The following is a 20,847-nucleotide window of genomic DNA, read 5'->3' as shown; positions in this document are numbered from 1 at the left end:
TATGATGTTGCTATGTGTCTTTGGTTGATGTCTATGGTCTTAATTATTTATGGATATGTCAATGCTCCATGTAGATGATGCATATGTCTATGTTGCATATGTGTTTGCTACATATGCAGAAGTTGCATTATGTCTGTAGCTGTGTCATGGTTATTATTCACTGCCACCTTTCAATTCATCTGCAGAAAAACAGTGAATGCCTTGCAGTTGATTTTTGATGCGATTGCCCCCTGTTGTTGGTTCATGGAGTTGTATGAACGTTTTTAACTTCTGTGATTGAAAAAAGTCATGGGTCCATGCTTAGTTTAAGTCCTTGGTCCTTGTCATTGGTCAGTGCTGCTGTTGTCTGTTCTTGTCATCATTAATAACTTTTGATATAGGCCTTGTTGTCTGATCAGTGTTTATTAGATATTACAAAAATGTTGGTCTTTCAATATTAGTGGTTTCAAAATGTTAAGATTTCTACCTCATATTTTCTTCAGGTATTAATCAGGACAGCTAAGGACGACATAGTTCATGCTATTTACTATATGTAAATGTGTGCTCACATTGGAAAGACCCAGACTGTTTTACAAAATGTCTAGAGTCTGAGCCGCCAGATTGTTAATGATTAAAAATTGATTTTGACAATATAGGTCATAAGGGAAGCTAACCACGTTTTTGGGGGTTGGGGGAGATTTGTTTATAATAATATCAACAAAGAATAGATAGTTATTTTTGAAGCACTCACTAATATTAAAAATGATCAAAATGCCACCCCTGTTGTTCACACCCTCACACTCCGTCCCAGTGAACCGGAAATAGTTTACCGCGATTCTGCCGTGAACCATTACCACCACCTTCTGGATTAGTCTCGTCCATGCACTATTTCAGAATAATGCACCTGTGTAAATTAATGTTTTTAGCACAGTCTTAAAAGTAGATACAGCATGTGTAGAGTGATGCAACTATTTGTTTTCAATTCTTACTGAATTCTTACTGAAATTATGCTACTTATTAAACCATTGCAGCTCCGGCTTTATGATAAGAAATTATTGTCATGGTTTTGAAGTGGTCATTGAAAAAAATGCCCCAAACAGGAGCTTTACTTTGAAAATCCTCACCGGATATTTCAAGTTTCCTCATTTCCAGTAGAGATGACGATGAGATGTTCCTGGAGTTGCGATATGCTTCGTTATGATAGTGATTTGATCATTTTAAAGCTTTTTTCGCAACAGAAACACATATAATTACACCGATAACATCTAGCGGAAGAACAGATGTCATTGTGATCGCGAGAAGACCGTTTGAATTCAGATTAAAACGGAACACTTTATTGAGGGTTGGTAAAAATATATATTTAAGCTAACGAGGGACAGCCACTATGTCTTGGGAAGAATTTCCTTGTTCACTGGACTCGCCTCAAGCCGCCTTGTTCTGTGATTGAGCTGGTAAATAGAAAGGTAAAGGGAACTTCTTACCCAAGAGTCAATGAGGCTTACAAGTTTCAATACAAGTTAGTGCACACCAGATTTATCTAGCTTGCTAGCTCGTAAGCTATGGCGGACAGCTTTGGAGAAGAGTACAGCGGCAGTTCCCATGACTTAGGCGTTCCCGGACAAGGTAGCAGTGCCTTCCCGCTGCCCACTTTAGCCAACTCTTTGCCGGGAGAACATCCTGCAGCGAGCGGTGCGCACCTTAGCCCGAACTCGGCCTCTCCTTCTCCGACTACAGCGGCGCTGGGTGGCCTGACCGCTGTAGTGTCCCCAATGTCCGCTGCCACCGGGTTTGGGAACACGTTTACCTCCGGCTCTTCGATACCTGTTGTGGCCGTGTCCCCGATCGTACACACGTCCTCACCCCTGTCCGGTGTCGGCCTGGGGGTGGCTGGGTTGGCAGGAGGGGGCCTCTTGTCCCAAATCCACGCCACCTCCTGGGACCCGACTCTTAGTGCAGACTGGGACAACGAGAAGGCATCCCAGCAATGCATTTTGAGGATAAAGAGGTAAATAAAGAGTAATTGGACTGTTTGTATGGTTTACTGTAAACAGCTTTTTTCCTTCTAACATGTAATAAGGCCTAGACTAGGAACGGAGCCGTATAAAGTTAGAAAACTTCCTTCAAAGTGTTGTTACTAAACTATTAATTAAAATTGCATTCGACGACGTTATACCAAGTAATTCATGATTATTTTACAGCTTGGTTTAACGAATTGAATATATACTTAGTCCCGCCTCTGTACCCTAATAAATAATGCCGCCTGCTCCAGCTATAACTGACGCTCACACATTTCTAATAAGTTGACATATTTTATTTTAATTTCTTCTACCATTTCAACACTTTGTTTTAAAATGAACGCTAAGCAGACTTCCTAGGTACTGAAAGCAACGAAAAAGCAGCTGCACTTTTTCAGCTTCAGCAGAAAGTGAAAGCAAAACCTGAGCTTTGCCCTCAAAACAAAAAAAGGAAAAACAAAGTCGATTAAAACGAAGAAATGAATTTTACGCCATCTTACTGTAATTAATTTCAGATGATTTCTTCTGTATAAATTTATAAAATGTCTACTTGGAATTATTTCCTTATTGCTATATTTAACTGGATGCTCAAGATTTTATAACATGCATATTATAAGGAGGAGGAATGCCAGGGGACTATACAATTCCATTTAATAGTTTTGTATTCATTTTCAAAAATCTTTTACTTTCTAGCCTACTCTATAGACATACAGAAAACCTGCACATTTTCAATGTGAGTGATCCAGGCATTAGACCCAGGAGAAACAGAATGAAGTAGTTGGGAAAGAAAAGATCAGACTTTTGTTTCAGGACTTGAAGATGACTTTGTTCTTTTAAATATTTGCTAGAAATCATGCAATATTAATAGCTTACAGTACAACACAATTATTTTATAATGATGGATGTAGATGTGTATAGCAATACAATTACTGTTTAACATCTATTCATAATTAAGCCATGAATTGTCCATCTGAGGTTATTTCTGATGCTGAATATCAGGAGGGATTTCACCATCTACACCTGGCAGAGTGGAAGCCATTGAAGTTATTGGTGATATGTGGTCACACTTCTGCTGACCAATGAGAAGAATGGCTGCTGCACTGCACTAATTGCAGTCAGATGACATATTAATTTCTGGTGAACCAGGTGGATTACAATAATCCAGCCATGATGATACAAGGGCCTTGATCCCTCTCCAGATCACTGAGAAGGAGCTAGTCTTTCATCTTGACTGTAAATTTGATAAAAAAAAAAATAAAATAAAAACCCTGCTAACTTATCAAATTTAAAATCTCTGTCAGACTTTACACTGAAGTTCTTGACACATGAGTGTAGAAAAGTGGAATAAACATCTGAGAGACCAGATAAATCTTAGGTATGGTTATGCTGGAGTCATAGCACTTCAAAGAACTTAAACAGTATTTGACAGATCACTAATAGAACCGGCAGTCTTTATTAGTTTGTATGGTAAATGTATGTTAGTTTGTATGTTCTTTCATTGCAGGGATATTATGTCCATATACAAGGAACCCCCCCCTGGGATGTTTGTTGTTCCGGATCCTCAAGACATGACCAAGGTAATGAACACAGACCAATCACCATGTGGGAAACGTTCCCCACTTAAACCAGATCCCTTCCTTTCCTTTTTTTAGCGTTCTCCTTATGTTCCTGTTTTCATTCTGGGACATTTTAATAATGGCACTCTGTGGTTATTCCTCTCCAGTCAGTCAGGAGGAGGGTCTTAGTCCTGTCAATCATCCTGATGTATGTGCTACTCAACTCCTAACCATTTCTCTCTGCTACTCTACAGCTAGTTTTCCCACAACAGAGCTACCATGACAGGTCAGGCTAGTTAGCATAGTCACTGATGAAAGGGGACAAACTATTTTCTTGAAACAATAAATTGTTTTTCTGCCATTAGCACATTTAGCAGCCCATACATGAGTTTGATGTATGGGCTCCCTCTTTTTCCTTTTTACCAGTCTATTAAAATCTTTCCTGTGTTTCATAATTATCTTTCACATTTTAGATCCACGCTCTGATCACAGGACCGTTCGACACACCGTATGAGGGCGGCTTCTTCCTTTTCTTGTTCCGCTGTCCCCCTGACTATCCCATCCATCCACCCCGGGTGAAGCTCATCACAACCGGACAAAACACAGTGCGTTTTAACCCCAACTTCTACCGCAACGGCAAGGTGTGCCTCAGCATCCTAGGGTGAGTCTGCCTTTCTGGCTTTGTGTGCTTTTTCACTGTCTTAGAATCCTGAAATTTAAGCCCATTTGTTGTGTTGCTACATGCACCTGTGATAAATGGGAAAATTCTGGGATGATACACATTTTCTGCTTAACTTTGTAGTCTCTGATCACATTAGCTACTTAAAAACATGGAGTCATGTTTTTAAGTAATCTAAAGTATTCCCACAAGCAGAAAAACAAACAGATTTTGCCTGGGTAAGATGAACTACCTTTAAAAATTTATGTTATCTCAAAATAGCTCAGAATAACAGACATGATAAAGAAAAGCTCATTCCCTTTAGATTTCAGTGATCTGAATATATTTTTATGTGTTTGGGGAGTTTTTGTGATGTACTTTTTATTTGTTTAGTAAATATATTAATGTGGTTGGAGGTCACTGGGTTTTTTTTTGGAAGTCTTAAAATGAAATAATTATTTAAAAAAAAGGGTAATACCAGAACAGTGGATATGTCATGTTTATTTTTTGGCTATAAATAGAAAGTATTCCAGTAATGATTGTATGTAAATTAGTTGTGCTGTTGTGTGTGTGTGTGTGTGTAGGACGTGGACTGGCCCAGCATGGAGTCCAGCACAGAGCATATCATCTGTCCTCATATCCATCCAGTCCCTGATGACGGAGAACCCCTATCACAATGAGCCCGGCTTCGAGCAGGTAGCGCCTCCTAGCAGGGCTGCTAACACCATGCAGCTGTGACAACAGCAGCAACCCAAAGCTGAGCGTTTCCATCACAAATGTGTGCAGCTCTTTGTCTATATTCTGCTAAGGTTGAAAAAACACAATTTCACAGTTGCGTTTTTCCCATTATATAAGAAATGAAAGTAAAATCACACGAGTTAGTTTGTTCTTGCATTAGCTTGTTCACGTCATTAAAAATCTTGGCAGCATTGGATTTTAAAAGTTCAGTGTTTCCCCCAAGAAAACTTGCTAAGCCCAGAGGTCTGGGCATTGATTCAATCCACCGCGTTTTGTATTAAAAAATGTTAAGTTTACAGGAAATATAAAAGTGTTACTGGGTATTTATGTAACTGGAAGACATTATTCTTAAAACTGAAGCATACAATTATAGATTTTTCAAAACAACAAACCAAAAAATACTACTGCAATGAACTTACAGTTTTTGCACATTTGTTAAATCCCAATTAGGTAATCAGCCAGTGGATCTATAAACACAATATAAAACTGATCACAAAATGATCTAATTTAGTGATGAAGGCTCCCGTAAACATTTTAACCCAGACCACACATATAGAAATTTTACATTGGTTTATTCAGAATGACAATGCTGTTAAATTAGTGGTTTCAGCAGAGATAACTTAAAATATTTAAAATTGATTAACATTTAAAATAAAGAGTTTCAGGAGCTAACAAGTTTACTTCTTAAAAGTGCAAATAACAGTCTCCATAGTTATATTGTATTGTTATCATAGCTACAATATGATGCTGTGAGTTCATTCTTTTTGTTTGAGTAATTATTTTTATTCACAAACATAAACAAAAATAAGTATATACTGGTGGAAATCCTCTGATTTCCTCTAGTTGTAAATCAGAGGAATCATTGTAAGTTAATTACAATGACCTCTGATTGCTTTTAAGGTTGGCTAATTAAACTAATGCCCCTCTCCCAGATCCCATTAAATCTATGTTGGAACACTTTTATTGGTGCTTGTGTTCTTAGCAGAAACCAGGCCCCTAGATCAAATTCTGCTCAGGGCCCCATGAGCAGCTAAATCTGCTGCACTGCACATCTCTTTGATGGGTACAGAGGAACAAACGGGGAGATTTAATTTACCTGGCACATGTATAGACCAAGTCTTCCAGTGTCCAGCCTGTTGGGTTTTTAATAAGCGCCCCAGTGAATATTTGTTTTAGTTGACTGGCATTTAAGGAGCAAGTTTTTCTGATCTCATTCACTGTGAGTAGAAAAAGCATTTCATATGGCTATTGGCCTTTATCCGAGCAGGAAGCTGCTCTGTTGCTTTATGCCTCTACTCTGCATTTTCTGCTAGCAATAATGCCAAAATGTGAAAATTATCTGAAAACAGAGCAAGCCAGAAGCCGGTTGCCTTGGTGAAGTGAGTGATTGCATTCACTATATGTGCTAATAGAGCAAAGATCTCAGGAGTGCTTCATGTCAGTAATCAGAGGCTCCACAGAAAGTTTTTGAACTGTGTGTCCTACAGGAGCGCCACCCAGGGGACAGTAAGAATTACAACGAGTGTATCCGCCATGAGACAATGAGGGTGGCTGTATGTGACATGCTGGAAGGAAAAGTTCCCTGTCCTGATGCTCTGAGGTGAGAAAACACACACTCTCATTAAGGATTTTATGTATGCCGCATTTACCGTCTTCTTTTCTTTCTGTTTGGCGTAACGTGGAATGTTTTGCATGTGATGTTTAGCAGCGTGATGGAGAAGTCCTTCCTAGAATACTACGACTTCTATGAAGGAGTCTGCAAAGAGAGGCTGCATCTGCAGGGTCAGAACATGCAGGTAAATCTGTTTTATTTTGAACTTTTTAAAAAATCTTTATATCTGAAACATTGAGACTATGACAACGGCTTATCACCTCAAGGTCACAGGTCCAGTCTACGATCGGTTACAAAATTCCTTCTCTTTAAAATTTCTATTTACAAGAAAAATTAAAACAGATCTAAAGCACAAAGTAGGAACAAAAAATGCTATTCTGAAAAGACATAATGTTTTGTACATAACCATAAGGAAATTCAGGAAGGAGCCAGCATCTGGTGACAGTTTATTTTTTATTTATTTGATACAAATATTTTATATTGTCAGGTAAAAATACTGTTCTACCCAGAGTAAAGGTGTGGAATTTGAAAGGTATTCTTATTTTAAAAATATTTTCAATATGTTTGTGCATTTCTATATAATAATCTCTTATTTACTGTACAGCCCAAAATATGCCGGTGGTTGGGTTCTGTGTTTCCACATTGCCTCCAGCACTGAGGCTCTTCCCAGTACAAGGATTTTCAGTTTCAGTGTTCTAAAAATTCTAAGCAAGCATTTCCAATTAAACTTTGTCCATGAATATAAGTTTGTACATTTCTACACTGTCATGCAATAACTGCGTCTCTCTTCTGTGTTTTTCATTTTACTTTCCTTTTCTCATTTTGAGTGTTAATAAACATGATTAAGAATTTTAACATCACTAGTCCGTCATATAGCCATGACATAGTACACTTTTTGATTTTGCCTGACATGCCATTAATATTTCATGAACCATTGTTCCTGCTCCTTATGTCTCATAACTTCCTGGTTGAGATCTTGACGTACCTATAGATATCTACAGAAACCCTGTTTCTATAAGTTACAACTTGTTGTAAGTGTTTGAAAATCTTTTATTTGACCTTTATCAAATAAAGGTCTATTATTGAGAAATGTATTGTTATACTTTTAAACAATCATTTAGGGTATCTAGTATTTGTTTGATTGGGGTTAAAATCAGGGTCATAGACACACCATCTTATAATTCTCAGGTTATTGTGTAGTTTATGTTGTTATTTAACTTCTGACAAGGTTTATAAATGGAGTTTTATTCAATTTCTTTCAGTTTTGAAATGAATCTGTTCTAAATCTTTATTCCCCACCGTTACCTGTAGAAGAGGATTCTGTATAAGAGCTAGTTCAATGTCCTTCCATCGAACGTAGTTATAGTTTTTATTACATCGGTTTATCAGAGGTTTAATTTGTGAATAGGAATAGTTCTTTAGATGCAGTATGTTCACTTCCCCTAATTCTTTTGAGAGTTGTAGTGTTTTAGATCTAATTCTCAGCATTTTTGTAGCCATATAAATCTGGAGAGCATTGTATCCATCTCTATAAATTGCTTTTTTGTCATTTCTTGGTAGAAATGAGGGTTTGGAACAAGAGGATAAATATTGGTAACAGGTTCATTTTCACAGATTTAATTTGTTAAGTTAAGCTCATGAAGAGGGTGGCATGAGCTCAACCTATTGTTGTATATCCAATCTAATTTAAGTCAGGAGATCCTCATGATTACACTTAACCATAGTGGTTGCATCTTTGGGCATTAGAACACCAAGGTATTTCAATACGGTCTGGTCCCATTTAGGTTTTAGTTCAGCAAACAAAAATTTTAAGGTTTATAATCAAATGTCAATGTCTGCGTTTTATTCACATTCAATTTATGTCCTGTATTGTTACCAAAGTTGCTCAAACTCAAAAATAACATAGGCAGTGATGTGTTTGGTCCACTTATACCAGCACATCATCTGCATTTAGCGCCACCCTGTGCACATCACCTGAAATGCTTATACCTTTCATGCCGTCAGTTTGCCTTAGTAGTTGGCATTAAGAGGTTCCACTGTATGCATAATTGTGAATTGGAGAAAGTGTCCACTTTCCCTGTGGATAGTGAAAAGTATACACTGGAGTTGGATTAACTATTGTTAACTTCACACATGCAGGTCTAACAGTCAAACCTAACAGCAGAGCTAAAGAGGACAGTGGTTAATTTTTACACCTTTGCTGAGGAAGATAAAATCAGTGGATAAGATCAGCTTCACATTTAATTATCGGTCAATCACCAATTTCCAAAAATGAAGGAAATCGATGCTGATAGATCGGCCGGTCGATAAATCAGTGCACCTCTAGTTAAGGCACCACAGTCATAGGACAGTTTTAAATACTTAACAAAAGAAGATGCAAATATCAAATATGAAAGACAAAGAGATGCAACTTTTTTCTGGTGAATTGTTGGGGGATGATTTGGGTTTTGTTCCCTGTTTGTTAACAAAATTTTCCTGTTGAGGCTTACCACAGATGAACTAATGTGACAATTTTCCCAGGACCCGTTTGGTGAGAAGCGTGGCTGTTTCGATTACCACAGCCTGCTGGCTCGCCTCGGCGCCACTCACAGACGAATACGGGAAAAAAGCCTGGCAGACGATAACCGGAACGACAACAACTCGGACTCAGACACCAGTTCTTCCGAAACGGACCTGGACAGCCAGGGCAGCTCCCAGCCCTGAGTCTTCGGCTGGCTTTGAACTGATCAGAACTTTAGTTCTTGTTTTGCTTGTTTTTCTTTTTAACTTGTTGATTTGTGTGGAGGAACATCACGTATTATGATGGGATGTTATTGTCTATGGCTTCACCAGCCAAGATGAATCCAGGGCTTATAGCTAAATGATTCTCCCACTGTGGGCTGAGGGAACGGTTCCATGGTCCTGTTGTTCACCCACTGCTTCCTGCTAGTTTAATGGGGACTGGTTTTACCAGGTTTGTTTGTTCAACCTTTGCAGATAATTGGTTAACTTTTCTTTGTTTTACTTGGATAAAAAAACAAAACAATAAAACCGTAAAACCCAACTTCAAATTATTTCTCCAAGTAAGAAGAGAGTCATGGTGATTAGAAAGTCCATTATTGCTTGAATAAGCTGGAGCAGAAATCAGGCACTCCTTCATGGGAGCCTTGGTTTGTTTGTTTTTTTATTATTTTTTGTGAAGAAAGATCTTGTTAGCAGAGGAAGACAGAAAGTAACCCTGTTGGCTAATTAAGTGATGTGCCTTTTCTCCTCTGGGTGAATCGAAGTCAGTGGACAACAAGATTGCAGAAAAACATCTGTATTTGTTCCAACAAGTGTTCCAGTGTATTACAAAAAAATTTCAGATTCGATTTTTGGGACTGACTGTTGTCAATAAATCATAAAAGAATTTACTATCAGATATATAATGAAACTGTTTGAATCTTAATTGGACTCCTTTTTCCATCACATACATTTGGTATTACTTTTTTCCTCAGTGCTGTGCAAAAACAACTGGTGAGTACAGAGTGCAGAATTAGTTGTTCTTGTCTATTGTTTTGTTTGTTTGTTGCTACTGATATACAAACCAGCAGTTCAGTTGTTCAGCTACGTCCATCGATGGTAAAGACGAGGGTCCAAAATCAAAAAGGAACACTCCAAGTAACACTTCAGTTCGGTTTAAGGCAGTATAACACAATAATAGTGACTTTTGTTTAATGTCTTCACATTCTTAAAAGTGTAAAATCAATAATTAAAAAGATAAGTCCTCACCAGTGATGGACATTATTTAAAAATAGAAACAGCATTTGCATTTCAGTACCATCATGTATGTCTGTCTGCTCAGAGTTGTAATTTGCTGAAAATGCACCGTCATCATTGGGCTTGAAAGGAAAGATGCTCACTGCCCTTTTCCACGTCAGCAAAATGCTTTGGCCAATAAAATGACTGCTTTAATCCCAAAAGTCGAGAGGACCATTGTGTGTTTTTGTTCTCAGATCATAACTCGGGATTCTTTTTCTGACTTGGAAAAGAAACTAAAGAAAATATTTCAGAATAATTTTGGCACAGCCTTTTATTCATACTGTGTTATGACTATTGGAAATAAATGAATTACTCTGGATGTAATTTTCACGCAACACTAGATTTCTGGCCTTACTTGCGTTTTAAAGAAATTGATGTTTTTAATACATAAACAGGTTTTACAATGTTATTACAAAACTTTGTTTTGTTTCAGTCAATCAAGCAATCAATCAATCAATTTTAGCTATAAAGCACCCTTCATGTTGGAGGCAGCTCGCTGGAAACATGATAAATGGTATTTCTGAACTGGATTTGAACCGTCCAGGGTTGCAGTCTGCAGGTGCAAATACCAGAGATGTGACATAAACTGAAACTGGTGGGATGCTCCCTTTTCCCCCCCTCTTTGTAAGAGGGCTGGTGGATATGAAAAGCTTTGTACTTTCATCTTTTCTTCACTTCCCTGGAATAACCAGTGGAGTCATTGCTCGTTTTCTTTGCTTAGTTTCTTAATAAAATAATACTCAAAATGCTTTTTGATTCGTTCTTGATTGACTCAGTGTTTCACCTTAGGTAAGATTTATTTCCTTAACAAGTTGGTGTCAGAAGTGACATGGAGGTTTTTTTCTGACTGCAGATTCCTGATCAGCCTGACAAATTTGTTTTCAAGTCCTCCGAGTCTGGGTCACTAACCCACTCCCCTTAAAGAAAGTTGTGTTTATGTGCTCCGGTGAAACCTGTTTCAATTAAAACAAAAATCTGAATCTATGCAATTTAGGAAAAAAATCTTGTGTCGGTCTTGGAAAGGTTAAGAACTCCGCGTTGTCGGAAAAAGTACGACAACCGCAGGTTTTTGGTTCGGAAGCAGGTTCTAAAGTTGTAGGAAGATTTTAAATAATCTCAGAGAAACCTTTAGGGTTTCAATGCGCGGATTTAGCATTTTCGACGCCCAAAAATAGGCGGAAAGCCAAACGAAAGACGTCTCGGTTGTAAAACGGGGAACCGGCTCCAAAAGTAGTTCTTGCGTTCCTCCCGACTCTGTGCAGGCAGACAAATAAAATAGGGATAGATTGCGCGCACAAATGGACGGTCCATGTGGTTCCCCCCTCCAGGGGACACGTTTCCTCGCAAAACTTTGAATTATAAAAAAATACTTTTCTCACAGCACATGTGCTTTGTGAACAATTTGGTTCTTATGTTGAACTACATGATAAGTACAACATAAGATGTAAAACATTTTATGTTCAGCACCTATACAACCACTTCATTGCTTCTATGTTGTAAATGTTCACCAGAATATCTTATAGAAATAAACTAGTAAAGGACCTCTCTTTCATTAGTTTTTACTCAGACAGCCTTTATTTGAAATAAGTTAGACAGGAAAGTGGGTAATGAAAGAGAAGACGTGCAGCTAAGCTCATCATGCTGGGTGAAACTGGTGGGTGACATGATGCTAGAGTTCAGTGACATGAAGAGGTTATAATACTATATAAATAAGAAAAAAAAGCACACAACAAATAAATAAAATTTCTTAGTCATATTTTTATTTGTTGTCTGAAGTTTCTCATTCAACTGAATGTGTTACTTTTTTCCAAACATTTTTTTTATATAATAGTCTTAAGTTCTTTTATTCATCCTATTCTTTAAAAGGGTAATTGATCAAGTAAATCAGCATTCAGTCAGAACTTGGTGTTTTCTTTTACAGCATAGCTTTTTTTTTATAAGTCTCTTTTCAACACTTGTATTCATTTTTACATGTTTAAAAATAGAAAATGTAAATACCAGGCATGACATTCAATCAAAATACATTGTGTACAGTGGAAGATACTTTGTACTTTTTCTCTCTCGAGTGTTTTGACAATATACTCAGATTCAGCATCTTTATTGCATAAACTCATTCATAAGTTGAAGGAAGCCTCTCATCATTAAGGTCATTTATTTTCTGTCTCTTTATTGTGATCACAAAATCAACATGGCAAACATACAATTTATCGTTGATTTAAAAATTATAACAGGATTGCTGTAAAAACAAGGAGGAGGAAGTGGGTAAAAAAAATACCATGACAGGTCAGTGCTTTAAGTGGGCTGGTATGCATCAGTACGCAGTAAAAGCACTTTTAAATGTTACCCCACAGTGGAACGGGAATTTTGGAAATGTTAAATGAGTCGTAGTTTTTCCTTTAGTAGTATAGGTTTTATATGCCCTGTAACAGTAAAAACTCAAGTCTTTCACTTATTTATGTCTTTAAGAAGCTTGTATTTTATAACTTTATTTTTTTATGTCCATGTTATCACCATGAGGCTTTAAGTTAATAAAAGTGGCTCCATGACACTTTGAAATTTGTTTCTTTCTCATTTCTGTATAATAATACCTGTGATTTATATGTGAATAGACAGATCTACCTAAAAGCATGTTTTTTGTTCCACTTAAAGCACTGCTGAAAACTGAGACATTCATCTGCTCCATTTCAATCTGCTGTTAAGATTTTCACAAAATTTGTGAAGCTCAATCCATTTGCACACTTTACTCTGACACTGTGTACTCTTGTTAATCCATAAAATTGCTTTCTCCTCTGAAACTGAAAAGAAGAAGAGGACTTTTTTATTAGCAGAGGAAAGACTTCCTTTCAAAAGAACATTTACATTAAGGTCAGTTTAGTCGGTGTCCTGCACATGCATTTGGAATGAATCTAAAACAGTTTGTAGAAAACAACTAGGTCAAATATAACGACTTATGGCTCAGGAGCAAGAGATGGAGACATGAAGGGGATGAGGTCAAAAGTTTTGAAGTCATATAGAAGAGAGATTACTGCTGGAACTCATTCCAATTTTTAAAACTAAAAGTCCATTTTATCACAGGTATATTGAATGAACAATAATAACAGACCCGTGATTTGGAAATTCTGAGTCTAAATGAACAGTGATCATTTAATATATTAGATTGTTATCAGGATGTCAGAGAGCTTGCATGAGTCACAAACAGTATTGGACAGCTTCACTGCATTTCTTCAGAAAACCAAACAAAAGATAAATTCACTTGAACTGAGGAATAACCTATAAAAAATACTTTACAGTGATTTAAATGTTTTTCCATTAAAATAATGATAATCAAACATATAGGTTAGCTAAAAGTAAAAGCTCATGGCTTAGCTAATTCAACCCAAAGGTTACTTCCTGAAAAATAAATTCAAATGTTTTTGCACAAACACACATTTTAACAAAAATAAAACAAAACACAAATAGGTCTTATACATTGAGCATAAATTTCTAAATCAAAATTGGACAAAACAGATGCATGATGGGAATCTTGTAAACAATCTTGCTCTTCTGAAATTTGTCTTCCTTTTTACATCCCCTGATACGGCAGATGGTGAGGCTCTTTTTAAAACTAAGTTTCAGAAAATTTCATTTTCTGAAATTTTGAACATTTTTTTGACAAAAAACAACAAATGAAGGTAGGGTTGCACTAGTAAGTCACTACAATCTGAAATTCCTCCACCTTACTGAACTGATCAAGACATTTGTGACACATGACCAGGTGTTTCTTGGAAAGCAATAACCAAAAGCTAAACTTAGTTCTTGCATAGGCTTTTAAGTATGTTCAGTGCATGCTTTTGTTTCAAAGTCATTATAGATGCACTTATTGTTCTATTTGTGATCACAGTTTTAAAATTACATGCAACAAAATGATGTCACTGATGTTCAGATGTTTTTCTGCTTGAAGCAAATACAGAACAATATTGTGAGATGAAGACATTCACTTGATAAATTTAACATAAGAGGTTGGAACTTCCTTTTAGATCCTTTCGAAGGTGAAGCACATTGTCTGAAGGGGCAGCTTGATACAGCTTCGACTGAAATATTTACCTCAAGACTTCAAGTAAAGTTGGACAGATCCAGATCAACAGTTTGAAATAATCAGAATATTCATCTGAAGTTAGCATCAATGATCTTGAAAATATATACAGAAGCATCATAATATTTCACATTTTATGTCTGATTTTTATACAAAATATTCCTGAGAGTTGTTCTCTGTTGATTTAGTTAATATACCATTTGTTATAACCCTCCACATAATACAAAGAAATATGCAAATATAACAGCAAAAATAAAATAACAGCAAAAGCAGTCTTTTATCACTTCATTTAGTTAGACTTGTTGCAAGTCAAGTAAATGTTATAGTTTATGTTTATCAGATATGACATAGTTTAAAGTTTGCAAACCTTCATGAAACTCCAGTTTCCAAACGTGAATCATTTCAGTGTCTTTCTGAAACTCAATGTTTCATCTTGCTTGCAGAGGCATGAGCAAGTTTCCAATTATTCAAATACACAAAGGACACAAATGACTAAGTGTTTTCTTAGTACTTACCCAACCAAAATCAACCCTGATTTAAATATTTTAAGCGAAGATTTTGTATAAATTTTCATTGCAAAACATTAGGAAATACTTTTGTAGCAGGTTTACCAAAAGTACTAGAATTCTAGAAAGACTTCTATAGCCCTTAGCAAAGAAATATTTAACATGATTTCTTATGTATTACTGTCGAGAGATTTTTAATCATTATTTACTTAACTTCCTTAGAGGAAAGCAAGATGCTGGGGAGGAAAATTTAGGTAAAATGTTTTAAAAGTTTATCTGGTGCAAAATAAAATGCATGCACATGATAAAAGAACAAGGAGAAAAAAAAACTGAATACTGAGACGATTTTCAGGCTCCTTTGCCAATTTATACCTCAATTCATACACTTGAGCTGCCATTTTGTCCCAACTCAGTCCCCTAACATACCACTCAGCACACCATTTCATTTACACAACCGTCGGGTATCAGGTTATACTTCTAGGTAGTTAAATGTTCTGGTGAATTATAAAGAGAATTTCACATTTATCTGAATGTATTGAAACCATCAATGACTTGAAACCATTGGTGACTAAAGTTGATGTGAATAATAGTCCCATGATGGGTAGACAAGAATGCATAGTATGAAATGTCCTGTGATAGATACCCCGTCCTTATATGAAAGGACTAAAAGTCCACATTATACAAAGGCAAAGAAATGAATAGACCTGCACCCTCATTGTTGACTATTTCACTTTAAAGTTTCCCATAAATTTGCTGTCACAACTCCAGAACAGCTCACACACAGCACCCCCAGACAAACCAAACACTACACCATACAGAACATATATATTATACAAATCTTCAGGTGAAATTAGAGTATCAAATAACTGCAAAAATAAATTTCTCAGTCTATTCAAAAGGTTGATGAAATGCTGTGGGTAGTTGGCCAAATCAATATTCTTTCAACTTATCAAGTTTTTTTTGTTTTGTTTTTACTCAACATTTCTGCCTCTCTTGTTATGCACCATTTCTTTTCTTATTAATTGCTGTACTTGTGTGAATTAGCAGCTCACAGACCCAGCTCATTTCAGAAAAACATACTGTTGTCTTTTTAACAAGATGAAAACAAATCAATTGGTTTCCACTCTAGTGAAGAATATTCATATAAGAATCTTCCACTTCCTCTAAAACATTTCACTTCCTTCACTCCCAGTTCCTGACAGTTTATGTTTGCACACAGACAATTTTAAGCTTCTTCAGTTGACTTCATTACACAAATCTTTTGCTGTTTTCAGACTTGTTGCTTATTTCCAAAATGAATTTATGATACACTTGTGTAAGTTATACATAGCTTGAGGAAATTCATGCCTTTTCAGGGAAAACCTAAGAGCAGGATCTGAATTTGAATGGAAACCTTACTGCAATAGGACTGCTTGTTTGACAATAAATAAAGGAGTTTCTCTGAATGTTGGGAGATTCATTTCTGTTTATTGGATCATTCTGTAACTAAAAACCGTGAGTTCATTTTTAAAGTTTTTTTTTTTTCATTTGTATGTATGGATATCTAGACAAGTCAATGACCCTAGTCTATACATTGCCTGGCCAAAAAAATTCTGGAATGTGACAAGGTTTAATTTCATCCAATTTCAAAAAGATCTTGCATTGATGATCACAGAGTCTGACCACTGTGCAAAGCCTTTTCCAGCACATCTGAATGGGCTTAATGTCTGGACTATGTTGTGGTCAATCTATGTGTGAAAATGATGTCTCATGCTCCCTGAACTAGTCTTTCACAATTCAACCCCCATAAATCCTGGCATTACCATCTTGGAATATGCCGCATGCTGTTGCTGAACCTGGACCTGACCAACTGCAGGAACTCCAGATCATAGCACAGCCCCCACAGGCTTGTACAGTAATCATTAGGCATGATGGGTAACCACTTCACCTGTCTCTCTTCTTACTCTGCTGCACCCATCACTGTGGAACTCTGGGTAAATCTGGACTCATCAGACCACATGACCTTCTTCTTTTGCTCCAGAGTCCAATCTTTCTGCTCCCAGCAGATTGAAGCCTTTTTCCAGTTAGCTTCCCTGATCAGTGGTTTTCTTAAGGTTATAGAGCTGTTCAGTCCCAGGCCCTTGACTTCCCTTTACATTCTGCGTGTGGAGATGTTTTTACTTTCACTATAAAACATAGACTGGAGTTCTACTGTTTTTCTTCGATTTCATTTCACCAAAACATTTACATGATCACCGATCACAATCATTCAGGATTTCTTACCATCCACTTTTTTTCCTTGAAGACAATTGGTCTCCATTATCCTTCCAGTTTTTAATAATGTGTTGGACAGTTACTGATCCAGTTTCAGTAGTTTCTGCAATCTCCTTAGATGTTTCCTCTGCTTGATGCATACCAATGATTTGACTCTTCTCAAACAGACTGACATCTTTTCCACGGCCACAATATGTGTCTTTAGATGTGGTTGTTTAAGACATGAAGACTAGATGAAAATTCAACCAGGAAAACTCTACAGCCTCACCTGTGTCATCCAATCACAGGTGGATGACACAGGTCATCCCCCTGATAGGCTGTAATAGGCAGCCTATTACACCAATAGGCTGCCATCCAATCACTGTGCCATCCAATCACAGGTGGATGACACAGGTCATCCCCCTGTGTAATAGGCTGTAATACGCAGCCTATTACACCAATAGGCTGGGGTGTAATACACCACAGCCTATTAGCATCGGACCATGCCCTGTCATAGCCAATCATCATTCACTCATCCATTTATAAGAATCTTCATCCATGATACCATCTGCTTTCCAGTTGTGCTCAGCCCACCTTCACCCCTTCTCCACCTCTCTGCTCCTGGCTCCTTCGGGCTACTTTCCTTTCTCCAACCTCCAGTGTACAGGCCCTGGGGGAAGACGTCTTGAATCATCATTGCTAATGCTCATCCAAGCTTATCGCAATTCACAGCACAATATTTTCTGCCAGGGTCCGAGTGCCAAGGAACTTTAAATCATTTAAGTCAATAAAACTTCCTAATTGCTGTTTTTCTCTGTGTGAGTCTCTCCAGGTTGAAATGAGAAGCAACTCATTGCACCAGTTGGGGTTAAATAACTTGTTGCCAGCTGAAACATAACTGCCTATGCACTAATCTTCCAACAGAAGGCTCATACCTTTTTGCTTAGTTAGATTCAGAAGGTGACTGTTTTGGCCAGGAGTACTTCAGCAGTAAAACTGAAGGGCTGGAAAGGTATTTGAACAAGAAGTTTCAAAAGTTGATACTATGCCAGCTTTGTGACAAAGATTTGCCCAAAATATTCCCCACATTTGTGTATTTGTTCTTAATTTGTTAATTTGTTCTTTTTTTATGCAACTTGCATAACATATATTATTGTTATTATTTTTCTCAAGTTATTAATCCCAGTTCCTGACAAAGATGTATCATAAAGTCAAATAAACAGAAAAGCTGTGGAGGGAAAAATCCCTTTGGAAATGCATGGAACAGGTTAATACCATAGATACCAGGGTCAGACAGGAAGATCCACATAAAGGGACAGCAGACACTTTCAGCTCAGATTCTCAGAAACAGTGATAGCACAGTTTAGTTTAAAATAATGTTTGCATCCGGTTACTGGCACAGGCACACACAGCTGCCATTGTATAGTTCAAAGTTTGAGTAAAAGCTACAAGAAGAAAATTGGAAGAACTGCTGTGGGGAGGAAGTAAAAAAGCAACCATATTGGAAATAATATGAGTAACAGAAGAATGTACTAGAATGTTCTAATATACCAGAACACATACTTGCATTTTTAAAAAAGTTTCCATGTATGATGTAGCTATCTTTTTTGTAGCAAGCACAGAAGTTTTTTGAGCATAGGGATAGTACTACATCCAAAAATGAATGTTTTGTCAATACAGTCTGTGGTATTTAAACACAGTTTAAAGTAAACACACTTAAATTTTTAGAATTATTATTCATAAGGAGAGATCAGAGTGGCTTGCAGGAGTCATGCAAAATATTCATGCTGGTAAACAATGTCTTGAAAAGTCATTGTCATTTCTGTTCCTAGAATAGCTTAGCAGAGATGTTCTAATATTGCTGACAACCTGCTGTCTTTAAGTTTATCTTCTTTCACATTCTGGGAGGAGCATGGTCTGCAGGATCTTTGTTCCTCTTCATTTGAAAAAAAAAAGAAAAAGAAAAACAGGACACAGAAGTGCTTCTTCATTCATTATGTCTCCAAAGTGCTGTTTTCAGTAGGATATGTTGTTTTTTTCTTATTATTTTAACAGCAAGTCGTGGGGTTCAAGGCAAAATATGCATTTTTTTTCTAAAATTACTAAGTGGAAAAATATATAATATTTCACCCACTGACCTATTCTCTGGATTTTGTTCATTCCTCTGATTGCATTTTCCTGTTTTAAATTGTTTCAATTCATGCCATGCAACATTTTCTGGAGATGAGGAGCAGCTTCAAAGCTGAGCTGCAGAGAAGGAAGTGGAGGTGGCATGGAAAGATATCATAATGTTGAAAAAAAGGAAAAATTATCCAGTTAAGTCGTAATCCTCAGTGAAAGAGTCTTGCTTGTCATGAGAATTTGAGTAAGCTCCTGCTTGTACCATCTGATTTGTCCATCCAAGTGTCTGTCTTTGGTTAAATTCGGTCAAAGTTGGTGAAAATGAACAGCATTAGGACTTTAGGGACGTGTCAAGAAGACATTCAAAATGCACTGCAAGATTGGAGAGATGGCTTGTATTTTCTGAAATCTACTAGACTTCAGTGTTTTCTTGTAGGTCCAGTAGCTGAGTACAGATCAGTGTGAGTGGAGCAGTAGGAAGCTTAGTTCATCTTTTATCGTCCTCAGTAGAGCTGAACTGATCTAACAGCTACAGAAACCAAAACTGGAGTTCCTTCAAACAAAATATGTCATCTGTAAAGCAATAATTACATGGAGCTGTGGAAATAGTGACCTCCAGATCCAACTCTCACGATATTCATTTGTGAAGCTTCTTCTGTGCTTCATCTGCTTCAAAAATGGTGGAAGGATTTGAGGGGCTCATACCTCTTTTCTGTAGAATATAATAATGGAAGTAGTGAGAAAGTAATACTCAGTTCCTCTTGATCATTTTTCAATTTCTGCACTGAAAATATTAGGGAAAAAGTCGAACAGCAGCACTTGAGATATTTACTGTTGTCCTCTTCATGATGAGAAAGTGGTGGTTGAGTTAGAAGCTCAGCACTGCAAAGAAGGATAAGAGAAAATCAGTCAGCATCCAAAGATTATGAGCAATAATGCTTGATCCTTCAATCACCAGACTATGGTTCACATTGCCATATTTGTGGATGGGTAATCATTGATAGGTCAAAAGTCTAATAGTTAATATTTTTTATATAAATGATTTAATACATTTTATTGTTTCTTGTATTTTTGCACAGAATGAATACCATTCAGGTCTGGTGTAAAGAAAGGTCAGGTCAGATCACCAGTGATGTTGCAGGTGGGTAAAATAATGTTTTGGTTTGTTTTCACTAACTTGGTGTCTTAAAGTGGTTGAGTTGGCAACACCAGCCTTTAGTAAAATCAAACAGATTGTGACTAATAACAGCAATTTATTTTAAAAGTAGGGCACTGTCAGGAGCATTGGTCAGCAATGTTGAAGCTATGTTTTCCTAAGGTTTCATATCTATTGGAACAAAAAGCACACAGGAGGATAGAAACCAAAATCTCTAATTGGCCTTGAGTCACAGAGAGCAAATGAAACTAAATGCCTAAATGCCTCCGTTCTACCTGCCAGATTTAGGATGTTTGAAGCAGCTGGTGCAGCCTTCACCAATCAATGTTCCTATGACTCCTTCTAATCCTAAATCCACAGTTAATGACTGGCAAGATGGTCAACTGTCATTTAGACCAGAGAGCCAAAAACAGGGGATTTAG

The 20,847-nt window shown here is 37.0% G+C and overlaps 2 protein-coding genes across 3 annotated transcripts in view; one reads left to right on the top strand and one right to left on the bottom strand.

The window, feature by feature from the left end:
- Window positions 1-1,121: 1,121 nt before the first annotated feature.
- ube2z (ubiquitin-conjugating enzyme E2Z) lies at window positions 1,122-9,970 on the top strand. 2 transcript variants are annotated; one of them, XM_044099030.1, is made up of 7 exons: window positions 1,122-1,984; window positions 3,499-3,571; window positions 4,024-4,211; window positions 4,793-4,904; window positions 6,434-6,546; window positions 6,655-6,742; window positions 9,079-9,970. In XM_044099030.1, the coding sequence occupies exons 1-7, from the start codon at window positions 1,539-1,541 to the stop codon at window positions 9,259-9,261; spliced, it is 1,203 nt and encodes a 400-aa protein (XP_043954965.1). In that variant the 5' UTR covers window positions 1,122-1,538; the 3' UTR covers window positions 9,262-9,970. The 2 variants fall into 2 exon arrangements, with proteins under 2 accessions (XP_043954965.1, XP_043954964.1); XM_044099029.1 differs by having other exon boundaries at window positions 6,652-6,742.
- A 2,106-nt stretch (window positions 9,971-12,076) lies between these two features.
- The window catches only part of LOC122821260 (potassium voltage-gated channel subfamily C member 1-like), a 58,970-nt gene continuing 50,199 nt past the window's right edge, over window positions 12,077-20,847 (bottom strand). The window contains exon 5 of the mRNA XM_044099028.1: window positions 12,077-20,151. Within this exon, the coding sequence (XP_043954963.1) occupies window positions 20,138-20,151 (14 nt within the window). The 3' untranslated portion in view covers window positions 12,077-20,137. The remainder of the gene's footprint in view (window positions 20,152-20,847) is intronic.

Source organism: Gambusia affinis, linkage group LG19, assembly GCF_019740435.1.
Source record: "Gambusia affinis linkage group LG19, SWU_Gaff_1.0, whole genome shotgun sequence".
NCBI classification, from domain to species: domain Eukaryota; kingdom Metazoa; phylum Chordata; class Actinopteri; order Cyprinodontiformes; family Poeciliidae; genus Gambusia; species Gambusia affinis.
The sequence above is the reverse complement of the archived record's forward strand: the minus strand, read 5'-3'. Positions and strand labels throughout refer to the sequence as shown.

Excerpts from the sequence above, each read along its gene's own strand:
- ube2z (XM_044099029.1), top strand. The coding sequence starts at position 1,539 with ATGGCGGACAGCTTTGGAGAAGAGTACAGCGGCAGTTCCCATGACTTA. Across the intron at positions 1,985-3,498 it reads TGCATTTTGAGGATAAAGAG|GGATATTATGTCCATATACA; the intron begins GTAAATAAAGAG and ends CTTTCATTGCAG. Across the intron at positions 6,547-6,651 it reads CCCTGTCCTGATGCTCTGAG|CAGCGTGATGGAGAAGTCCT; the intron begins GTGAGAAAACAC and ends TGTGATGTTTAG.